This window comes from Hyposmocoma kahamanoa, unplaced genomic scaffold (assembly GCF_003589595.1).
Source record: "Hyposmocoma kahamanoa isolate Upper Pololo Valley unplaced genomic scaffold, ASM358959v1 94, whole genome shotgun sequence".
Taxonomy (NCBI): domain Eukaryota; kingdom Metazoa; phylum Arthropoda; class Insecta; order Lepidoptera; family Cosmopterigidae; genus Hyposmocoma; species Hyposmocoma kahamanoa.
In genome coordinates, this window is record NW_020654878.1 from 7,661,238 (window position 1) to 7,674,035 (window position 12,798).

At 35.5% G+C, this 12,798-nt stretch overlaps 1 protein-coding gene across 1 annotated transcript in view; it reads left to right on the top strand.

Moving 5' to 3' along the window:
* The first annotated feature begins 10,717 nt into the window (after positions 1 to 10,717).
* LOC113237983 overlaps positions 10,718 to 12,798 on the top strand; it is a 12,283-nt gene continuing 10,202 nt past the window's right edge. Inside the window, exons 1-2 of the mRNA XM_026474700.1 lie at positions 10,718 to 11,077; positions 11,691 to 11,974. Coding sequence (XP_026330485.1) covers positions 10,868 to 11,077; positions 11,691 to 11,974 — 494 coding nt within the window. The 5' untranslated portion in view covers positions 10,718 to 10,867. The remainder of the gene's footprint in view (positions 11,078 to 11,690; positions 11,975 to 12,798) is intronic.

Below are 12,798 nucleotides of genomic sequence, written 5' to 3' on the forward strand. Positions count from 1 at the left end.
AAATTTTAAAATCTTATGAGCATAGAAACCTGCGTTGGGGTGTGAAACACCTTACGCGACAAATTAAGGGTTAACTATTAATAGTGTTTTGTTTGAAACATAGTAGTTTCTGTGAATGTTCTTGTCTATAGTACATTGAAGTCTTTGCCAGACTGTCAGTTCTTTAATGAATAAACAAAAAAAAGTTACAACTATAAGTAAGTAATAAATATAATATAAGTAATTGTTGAGCAACATTACTTTATTCATGTCGTTTAATACTAAAGAATGTCAAAGTAATAATGTAAGTGAAAGTAAGCTGGAAACTAAAATAAAGATGAATTCTAACCTCGATAGACTCAAAGAAGGAAAACTACAGGCTTAGAAATGTAAGCCCCATTTCGTAGATAATTTAATTTACTTTCACGGCAAAAAAGTTCGAGCATTTTCAAACCTAGTTTATATGGAACAAGGTTAGTTTATTTTATAATAATTTATTTGTTTTATGTCTCGTACCTTTCAATATCCGAGGACTTTTCATACTGGGGTCATGGAGTAGTTTCGATACGCTTATATATTTGTTGAATTGTATAGTTTTTTGGGTGTGCTATGATAGGTATAGTAGGTATATAATTTTTAGCTAATGCGGCGTTATACAAAACAATACCGTAATGTCAAATATCATGTAAATCAATCCTGTAATTTGGAATTTTGACAATCTCTTCCGAAAAGTCGACTACGCATTATATGAATAACGTACAAAGTGTATTTAACATTTTACCATGGCGAAGTAGTGAAAACATAGAGGAAAATATTGCCGTACACAAACGTGGCAAAGTGACAAATATCCGTTTTAAATAGCACGAGAGAAATAAATGTAGGCCATATAAATATTTCTTCGAACCCAGTAATCGAACTTGGAACCTCTGCGTGGCAGAGCAGTATTTGACCATGAAGGCATTATTAATTCGCTAACGTTAATTCACTAACATTAATTCGCTATATCAATTATGAGAGAAATCATTATAAATTACTTTTATTTTCGTATCCAAACACAATGACGAGATATAATACACAAAACTAGTATAATAAAAGTAATATGTACGTACAAAATGAGAATGTAGTCTCAAAAGCAATACCCAATATTTTTCCCCGAGATAAGATACAAGCAATAACACCATTTTGTTTATGTTGACGGCGGTCTGCTCCTCGGGGAGCGAAGGGATCGACGGAGGCTCACTGGTTTACAAGAACTATCCAGAAGCTTGGATAACCAACCTTGCTCGATCTCTTACACATCCACGGGTAACATTCCGGAATAATAAAAGAAAAGGTTAAATTCGGGGATCTTAAGAAATTTGCCAATGCGAAACTCATCTATGCCCGTGGGAGAAAGCCGTACTCAACTCGCAAGTATGATACTGTAATGATTGACTGCCGTTTTATTGCCTTTTGGTACAAATTATAATTAATACTTTTATTCTTATATTAAAGAACAAGCAGAATGCATAATGGCACACGACTACATTGAAATGAAAAACTCTATTTTACTTTTTCTATTTTGACCTATAGGTGAGCTTCAGTGCCCGGGCATATTACGCCTTACTGTGAAAGGCAGAGATGTTCATTAATTAATCTAATTAATAATATTTACTTGAATAACAGTATTTACTTGAAATATTTTTATTTTTATTATTACGACTTAAAATATTTAAATAACGCTTTCTTGTTAAAAGCTTATAATGCGTGCAATAAGAATCACATATATGTAGATATATTTTATTTGTCCTTTCCAAAATTTGTAAAGTCCATTTATGAAAAATAATTTATGTTATTTAGTTTATTTTGTGTTTATGTTTCTTTTTAACTTTTCTTTGTCTTTAAAAAAACACCATGCAGTTTTTTGTTCTTTTTTAAGTTATATTATTAGTGGAAACTTAGATGGTTTAAGTTATCACTTAAGCCAAGTTTAAGTTTTTGTACTATAATCTTGTATACCAATTGTAAACTGTTTGTTTCCCAATAATAATAAAAATAAAACTCATAAAATTCGCAACCAAGTATTGTGAAGGATTGTGAAGCCGCAATTCGTCATAGAAAAACTAATACTTTTTAAATTTTTGTAAAAATTATTAATTTATGATTTGTCAGAATTTACTATGTAAAGAAAATCTCATAACCAGAGATCAGTTTTCAGCACTTAAACTACGAGATGATGTTTATTTCAACAAAATGTATGAATTTTCTTTAGCCTCATAAAAAATAACTAAGGAAACCAAAGTGTCCATATTGACTTGACAAAGGGATGACTAGACCCAGTTTTTGGTGAAGACATAACATGATCATAGCGTTGTTTTTGACGTATTGAACAATTATGTTATAGCATTCTTACATAGATTACTTAGTTGGGCCTTTATACTTCAACTGTCTTTTTAATAAACAAGAATTGAATAAGATTCATTAAACATAGAATTCGATGTTATTATTACATTCAAATTTCGAATATCTCTGAAAAACAAAACAATTTGATTGGACCTCCATTCTAATATCATTCGAGATGAAGTTTTATTCGAAATGAAAACGCTGGCGCTTCATAATCCTCTCAAAAGTCACGCGTTATTACGACCAGTTTATTCTTAATAAAAGAATTCAAATTGCTGGTGAGTTTTACTTTTCGAGTCTAAGGGCGCGTTTATTCGACACGAATTTCATCGCGCTCATGTCGCGCGGCCGCGACATCCAGCGACGGGGAGATCGCGTGACCATCGCGTAGCGACCGCGTACATCTAACTGTCATGGCAAAATACGCTCTATTTATTTAGCGTTTACGTTTTAACTTAAATGATATCGTACCGATCGCGAGGGCGACACTGGCTTGTCTTTGGTATACGCGGCGGCCTCATATTACTCCGAGGAATTTAAATGTTGTTGCCTCGTAAATAGAATACCGATTCGCAAATAATGTACGTGAAAGCGTTGTAACTGGGTGGTCACCGCATGGCGGCCGCGAGTAAACTATCGCGTCATGTAACTTGGCGCAAACGGATACTCCAGGTACCAGTGCCTCTACCACGAGCTTCTTGTGACAGTTGTCGCTAGCGACCGCGTAAATTACTTCACAATTTTGTATGGCAAATTATACAGCGCCCCTGGCGGTAACAAGAAGATACAACATTTTGTACAGAAACATTTTACGTGGTCGCTAGCGATAGCTGTTACTGTTCTCTCATGGTAGAGGCACAGTCGGTATCTTGTTTTGCCAATTTCGAACACAGTTTTTATTGGTGTAACGTCCTCCATGTTTTTCTGCTATACTATCTCACGCGCACTACACTTTTACCTTTACTTTTATTATTATGTAACTTTTCCTCGTTTTCACTACTTCACAGGTAGATAATAAAGCCTAAATAAATGTTTTGTGATCTCCTAAGCAAATTAGCAAGAGCGAGACAAAACATCTAGCAGGTTTTATTATTCATTTGCTATAAAATTGCAGGAGTACCTTTTCGAGAGGTAATATTTTATGTAAATTGATAACGAGGTAGTTACGTACAACCCTTTTTTAATGCGCCGAACTTTTCAATTAAATTTTAGTTGGAAAAGTTTTAGAGTAGGGTATAAAACTATGTGTATAAAGTTTTTGACCTTTACGTTAATTTGAGCTTTTAACTATTTATTATTGCGCTATATGAATTCTGCTCTAACTGTAATCAACGTGTTGTTACTTAAAGTACAGTGAATTGTTAATTGTGACCGTTGTAAGATTTCTACAATTTTAAAGACCGTTATTTGATGTTTAGTTATTATATACGACATGTACCGACTTTATTCTCAGAAGGGCAAGTTCTCAAAGTGGTTGTTTCTTTGAAAGTATATTTTCGTGAAGGCAAATTGTTGGAAGAGAAATTTAGTAGCTTTAAAGCTTCTTGTGAAAGAGTTCGTCCAGGGAAATACTGCTACTTACCTATTTCTGCCGCCCAAGCGGTAATGTGAGCATTGCCGGGTTTCCATTTTGAAGGGTAAGGGCTGGTGAAATTACAAGCACACGGGACTTGTAAATTTATGTCTCAGGGTGACGGGCGCAGTGGTAGTACCCCCCAGATCTTTGCGATTTAAAGCTCTGAGTGGCACGGCAACGTTATGGCCAGGCGTGTCGCTTACCATCATGCCCACGACTTTTCGTCCCATCACTTGATATCATAAAAAATACCAATTTTTATAAGTGACATTTAGCTAGCAAAGTACAAGACTGCCAATGTCTCCGTAAATATAGCTTCAATAGTATTTACACGAAGAACGATCTAGATCTAAATCTGGACAAAAAATACCGCTATATCAAAAATATTTTTTTTTCCGCGGATCTACTTCGTATTCGTGCTGTATGGATATTTGAAAACACTACCAATATAAACATGAAATGTAAAGCGTTACTGTGTTGCCAACTTTGGTAGCCTTGACGGAGCCTCCTAACCCACTTAACATGGTGATTAACCCCTTTTCCTCCAAATATTATAGCAGACGACCATAGGTGTACATTTTTCCAGAATTTTCTATAAATTCAACACGTGTCTGTAACTTTCCAAATTTTGCTTTATACGTGGGGCACACTATAAGTTTCCGGAATGAATAAGAAAAAATACTATAAATAGTCAGAAATGAATTTACTATTTCTCAAAATATTCTCCGTTAGCGTTAATGCACTTTTTCATACGAATGCACCAATTTTTAAAACATTTATGTCACTCCTCCGTGACAATCTCTGAAACATATTTTTCATACTGGTCGACAACCTCTTCAGGTGATGAAAATCGTCGACCGCGTAACTGGTTCTTAAATTTTGGAAATAAATAAAAGTCACAAGGTGCCAGGTCGGGACTGTACGCGAGATGGCTCATAAGGTCAACGTTGTTCACCTTCAAAAATTCATTTGTCTGTCTGGCCGTGTGATAACTGGCATTATCGTGATGCAAGATGATACGGCGTTTACGGTTATTTTCACGGAGTTTGTCAATAACTTCCGGCAAACAAATGGTCGTGTACCAATCACTATTCACGGTACAACCATTCTCCCAGGAACAGTAGCCACGTGTAGGAACGATGCAAAAAAGAAGCAATCATCCGCTTAGAGGCACTTTGCACACGCACCACTTTAATTGATTTCGGTTCATCTCGAAAGACCCATACGCTCGATTGCTGCTTTATTTTGGTATCGTAACTATTAATCCATGTTTCGTCACCTATTTCTATGCCCCACACCAAATTTGACGCCCCTTCGTTGAATCTGGTAAGCATGGCATTGCACCAAGTGACGCGATCCGTTTTTTGAGCCTCAGTCAAATTGTATGGGATCCACCGAGAGCACAGCTTTTTCACACCCAAATGTTTTTGTAGTATTGATTGTATTTGACTCATGCCTATGCTTAAATGTGCCCGAATCTCATGGCATGTCACATGCCTATCTGTTTTGATCATATAGCGCACAGCATCGATGTTTTTGTTGTTCACAGTAGTGTACGGGGGATCATCACGAAATTCGTCACTAAGATTCACACGACCGTGTTTGAATTCTGCAAACCAGCTATAAACAGTCGTCCTGCATGCTTCATCGCCAAAAGCAGTTTGAAGCCGAGCGAAGCTCCGCTGAGCTGTTACATTACATTTAAAGTCGTAGAAAATCATACTACGAAAATTTTCACGAGTTAAATCCAGGGTGATCTAGACAACCAATTTCTAAAACGACGCCACAATGTAAAAACAAGTGACAATCAGATAAAACAGACTGTTTTCTACAACCAAAGAGTTCCATTTTCAAATGTTGTAATTACTTTTTAAATATTGTTTATGTAAGTGGCCAATTCCGGAAACTTATAGTGCGCCCTATGCAGATAGATATAAGTACTTAATAGGATATATAATTGGAAACATTTTTAGGTTACTACAGGTTTTGGGAAGAATATCGATATATCGCAATATCGATCGATATTTCGCTCGATAAACATCGATACTGTTTGAAAATATCGAGACAAAATATATCGTTTTTTTTACAGTTACCCATTGCTAGAACAATCTTTCAGTTCATTTGTTTTTAAGCTCCAAAAGAGCAGATTTGCGCTTTGCGCAAGAGTAAGATGTAGGTATACTAGCAGCCCCTGCACGGCAGGGCGCGAAAAGCGACATAGAACCGCAACATATTGCTCTTTTATCGCTTCTATGTCGTATTAGCGCGGCTAGTAGGATTGCATAATCTCACTACCACTCTACCATCTTTATCCTATACTAATGCTGTTCTTGAGTTGTCTCTTCGCTTCTTGCTTTCCATTATTTTCCGTTGTCAATAAGTTTTCCTATTTTGCAATCACAGAAATGCAAATTGCGGAATGAAAGATACAAAACAAAGTTCTTGTTTTGAAAAATCCTCTCTACTCCTGGAGGTTGGCCGACAATATGGCAAATTTGTCCCTGTCCATGGCCAAACGAAACAGTTGTTCCGCGCCCGTGACTCCCGTCCACTGCCTTATGTTGCGTAACCATGAATTTTTACGTCTTCCAGCGCGTCTCTTGCCTTCAATCTTTCCCATCATTATAAGTTGAAGCAGTCGGTATCTATGACCACATAAGTGACATTTTCCACAAAATGTTTGTAATTTACGTAGCTAAACGTAAGAAAATCATAATTTTTCTGCAGATAAAACTCTAATCGAGTATAAGAGTTTTATCTGCAGAAAGATGGTGATTTTCTAACAACAGGAACATAATTTGGAGACTTTTTGTGGAAAATGTCACTTATGTGGTGTTTTATTTTTGTTTTATAAAAAAAAAAGTATACCTTTACGTAAACAATATATTGCTGAGGAATGAAAATGGCCCATAGTAATAAATATCATTAACTTTCGTCAAATTGAATATCAGTTGTAAAATAACTCAGGTTTTGAAAATCATCCCAAGCTCACCGGAAATAATAATAGATAATAATCATAATCATAATAATCATTCGATTATGCCATGTTAATGGTGAAATGTTAACGGTGAATTTGGTACTTGAAAACTTATGTTTCAGGGTGACGGGCGAAGTGGCAGTGCCCCTCAGATCTTTGCGATTTAAAGCTCTGAGTGGCACTACACTACTACTATGGACAGGTGTGTCACTTGCCACCAGGCATAAATAAGCAACAAATTTCTACATTCTACATTGTACTCTCGCAGATAACCAAACTGATATAAGGATAATTTAATAGATTCTGGCGTTACTTTCCGGAAATTCATGTTAATAAAAATTTGACTGCTTTTAATTTGTTATACATATATAAAGGTTGTTGACTATCCCTCTTTTTAGAGAACATTACAATTTCGAGTTAAATATCATTATCAGATTACAGTTTCTAAAGTTACAGTAAAATATTGATTAATAGCTTAGGTCAAAAGAAAAAGCTCGGAAAGCACTTCAACTGTTATGGACAGGCGTGTAACTTACCTTTAGGTGCACGACTTGTTCGTCCAGTCACTTGATATTATAAAAAAAATATAGTATAATATTATCTATATATATCCCTTATCTATTGTGTCTATTATTTAAACTGTCCTGTTCAAGAGTAAATAATAATTTATTTTCTAAATAACAAGTTTAATTCTTGACAACTAGCAATTTGATCGAAGAGCCTATTATGTTTCAAGTTCGAATTACAAAGTGATCATTGTACAAAAACCAAGTAAAACAATAGCTTTAAACAACCACACCAATTAACTTATCTGTATTTAGGGAATTTCCTGTCCTTTGAATACCAGAGTAACGAAATTAACTCTTTTTATAAAAAACTTTTTTATAAAAAAAAACACGGCTATCATAAACTCATTTATGAACCGACTTTGATGATTCTTTTTTTGTTGGAAAGAGGGTACCTCAGGAGTGGTCCTATTTAAATTCGAATAGAATATTCTCCTTCTAAGGATGGCTAACTAGGGGATTAATGACTTTTGAGGACGGTTTTTTTAGTACTCTGTACTGAAATTACATATAATATCAAGTGACACTGAAGTGAACTTCATAAGCTTCAACTATAGGATCATGACACAGCTCAAATGCTACATATACCAGCCTCAGAAATTATTAAACAACCGTTGGAGTACTATGAAAATGTCCGGGATTATTGTTTTCAAAACATGAATAAATTTCTTAATCATCTGAGTCAATTAAATTTTTCGAATGTTTTTTCTCCAACAGATGTAAATAGAGCAATGCAAGAATTCCATCAAGTTTTTATTTACCTTTTTAAACTGTGTTTCCCAATTAAAAAAAATTATATTTTCAAATAAATATAGAAAACCAAAATGGATTACCAAGGGCATTATAAAAAGATGTAAAACTAAAAGGATATTGCGTTATCAATACTACACGGCAAAAAGTAATGAAAAGAAGAAGAAATATAGATTATATTCAAGAATTTTGCGACGTTGAATATGGCTCTGAGACACCATAATGATAAACAAATTTTACGTGCGAAAAGTATGGGGAAAGTATCGTGGAATATAATAAAAAACGAATATAGTAATAGAACACAATTATACAATAATAAATTTTTAAAGAAAATTATAATAAATGACAAATTTATAAGTGACCAAATTGACATAGCCAATAAATTTAATGATTATCAAATCAATCTGACTAACACAAAATAAGTCATGCAGAAATACTAACAAATTTTCCTTAATGAATATTATATTTATAGAGCCCTTTGCACCGAATGAAATTACCGCTATAATAATAATAACCACACATAGACAACCACAAATTACACCCAAACTCACAAGAGAAATAAATGTAGGCCACACAAATATTTCTCCCGGCCCGGGAATCGAACCTGGGACCTCTGCGTGGCAGTCCGGCATGGTAACCGTTCGGCCACGGAGGCAGTTCATAGAATCTTATCATCTATGATTAGAACGTTGAAATCTACAAACGCCACAGGTTACGACGAAATACCAACAAATGTGATAAAACACTGTAATAAGCAACTGATGCCTCCTCTCACAAACTTAATTAATTTGTCGATTGAAAAAGGCATATTTCCCGAATTGTTAATAATTTCTTTAGTGAAACCAATCTATAAAAAAGGCGTAAGGGCATGCATTGAAAATTATCGCCCTATAACTTTAATCCCCGTGCTGTCCAAAATATTTGAGAAATGCATGAAGAAGAGGCTGCTAAGTTTTATTAATAAGCACAATATAATCAAATAAGAGCAATGCGGGTTTCAATCGAAAAAATCTATTACACTGGCTGCATTTCATCTTGTACGTCAGATAGTGGAGAACACTAATGCAAAAATACCTACAACGGTGATATTTTTTGACATGACTTTGTATCTCACGACATTTTGCAGAAAAAACAAAACTATTTAGGTATTAGAGGTACTCTTAACTGGTTAGCTTCCTACTTGGAAAATAGGAAGCAAGCTATAGAAATAAAACATTTAAATAAAAACAGCTGTGTTGTATCAGCAAGATCGCAATATAGAGTCAATGCGTGTGGTGTCCCGCAAGGTAGTGGTCTCGGGCCATTATTATTCTTGCTCTACATAAATGACCTACCAGAGGTTACACGACATAAAAGCATATTATTTGCAGATGATATTTCAGTCGTAATTCCTTACAAAAATTACATAATTACTACGAATTAGACATAAACAATTCAATACATGTAATAATAAATTGGCTTAAACTTAATAATTCGACTGTTAACTTGACTAAAACTAAATTCATTCAATTTGGTACAAATCGACAAACAAAAATGAACCTTAACATAAATTACAAGGATGTCAATATTCAGGAGGCAGACTCTACAACATTCTTAGGCGTGGAAATAGACAGTAGTTGCAACTGGTCACAACACGTCGAGTCACTGGTAGATAAATTGCATCGATATGTATATGTCTTAAGGAGGTTGCGAAATATATCATCACCATCTACAGTTTTGACTGCTTATCACGGTTACGTTGCGTCTTTGCTTAGATATGGACTCTTGATTTGGGGTAACTCAACTGAGGGTAAAAAATTGTTCACAGCTCAAAAAAAGTATCTTCGAGCAATGACCGGTGTTTCCCCACGGGAATCTTGTGCACCTTTGTTGAAAGAATTGGGAATTTTGGCGTTACCGTGTATGTACATTTTCGAAGTGACATGGTTTGTTAAGCAAAATCTAAACCTTTTAAAAAAAATTACAGATGTACATAGTAGAGGTGTAAGGGACCCAAATAGACTGGTGTATAATAATAAACCTAGATTGTGTTATTACAAAAATCAATGTAACGGTATGTGTGTCCGAATTTATAATGCTCTACCAAAAGGCATTCAAACGTTACCAAATAATTTGTTCAGAAACAGACTTAGTGAATGGCTTAGAGACAAAAATTATTACAAAGTGACTGATTTTTTAGATAAATGTTGACATGAAATTAGTGCTTAATGTATATACATTTGACGTAGAAGGTTATTATTTTGTTGTTTTTAATTGACTTATTTTTATTCTTTATTGATTATTCTTTATTGATTATTCTTTGTTGATTATTGAATGTCGACATGAAATTATAAGGTATATGTATGTTTTATGTAATAATGATGTATGATATTTGTTGCGAACCGGTCTTATACCTGCTCGGCACGAGACGCGGGGGAGGACAACACGGCGAGTGTGACGTCCCGGCGAGCGGCAGCGGCGCAGGGGCACTCGCCTTATCTTCAGCCACCGGCGACGGTCGACCCCTATTCATTTATTATAAACGAGTACACGTGTGATTGAGATGGCGAATATACCAGTCCTATTGTAATACAGTCCACTTTTATTTCACGTCCCTTAGGACCGTAACATTGGTCCTTTAGGATTCTCACCGTCTTAATGAAAAGTGTGGTCAACGTCATCAACTCATCATCAAGACTCAAAGCAATACAGTGTGGTCTTCAGCTGCAGAAGATACCTCGAGGAGCCTTCTTCATTATTATCCTGTGGAGTATACTTCGTCAAGCAACCGCACAAGCCCGAGAATTGAAAGTCATTTTGAGGTCGAACGCGCGACGGACTTTGGACCCATCGAGAGTGCGTGTCATCGTGAGTATAATGGAATAAGCTGATCATCTACGATTAATCTAGGAAACGGTTTGGATGTTCATTTGTGAGTTCGTTCCAATTTTCCTTTTATCTTTTCCTTTCTTTAACATTCCTTTAAATTCAAAAACAGCCTTTATTTAGTGAATGCCTTTTCATTTATGCCTTGCTCGCAACACATCAATCTCTCATCTACATTTTAAATCAATTTTTACTTCATATGCTTAAAGCAAAATTTTGCGTAATTTAAACTACAGGAATTCAAATAACGGTAACTTGTTTACGTAACTCGCTCGCTTCTTCTTCATCGTCAGCTAACCAGTCCGGTTTGCTTGCACATCTGTTCTTTTGTTCTCCTAACGAGCTAATATCCCGCTGTATTTTACTGCCTTATTGAATAGATTTTATTTATTTTGTTGCACATTACCGCTATATAGCTATGGCTGAAGAAAAGTTGATTAAGAAACGCGGTGGAATAAAGTCGAAATTGACTATCTTTAGTAAATACATAGCAGTGCTTCAATCTGGCGAAATACCTAGTAGTTTACAACTGCTAGATTCAGAAAGCCGCTTCAATAAATTTAATGCCTTATACGTGGAATATGACAAATTACAGTGTGAGATCGAGACGCTTTCGGACTCTGCAGACGACCAGCTCGCGGAACGCGAAGAATTCGAATGTCAGTATCATGCGCTAGTGGCGGCGGCACGCAGTCTGCCCGGCGCGCAGCCGGCACAGCACCGCGAGCGCCTGGATGGTTCTGTATCGAGTTTTGAGGATGCACAGGCAAGTGGTTTATCTAATCGTGTTAGATTGCCTAAAATCAATTTACCTGTCTTTCATGGTCACTATCAACACTGGCTTGAGTTCAGGACTTTTGTTTCTTTAATTCATTGCAGGCAAGATATACATAATAGCAATAAGTTGCATTATCTTCGTGCATCTCTTAAAGGTAGTGCCTTGCTCGTTATCGATAACTTGGACTTTAAGGCCGAAAATTATGACTCGGCGTGGGATTTATTGTGCAATAGGTATAATAACAAAAGATTACTTGTTAATAACCACGCCAGGGAACTTTTCAATATTGAATGTATAAGTAGTAAATCGTGTTCAGCTATTCGTCGCCATATAGAAGTTACAAATAAAAATCTTCGTGCACTGTCTACCTTAGAACAGTCTACTAAGCATTAGGGTACACTTATAATACACATGATGGCCGAGAAACTTGATAGTGTCACTCTCAGGGTATGGGAAGAGCATAGAAACACTCTAACTACCCCACCTTCTTTAGACACATTTATTACCTTTCTTAGGAACAGAGCAGACTTATTGGAGACATTGCAGGAAAGTAAAGGTAACTCACACAAAATAGAAACTTATAAATCAAATTCAAATTTACTTATTGCTACAAAGAGTCAAAAATCAAATGAAAATCTCAATGTAAACAAAAAAAAACAATTCATTTCATAAAAATATATTTACATGTCTCTAATGCACTCAAAATCATTTTCTTTTTAACTGTGAAACATTCAGAGCCCTTCCTATTGAAATGCGTATACAAAAGGCCAACGAGCCTAAGGTCTGTCTAAATTGTTTATGTCCAGGGCATTTAGAAAATAATTGCAACCTTGTACCCTGTAAATATTGCAAAAAAGAAGGCATAATACGCTATTGCATTTGCATGAGTCACGGCCTACCCCTGAGCCTGACATTGCCACAACTA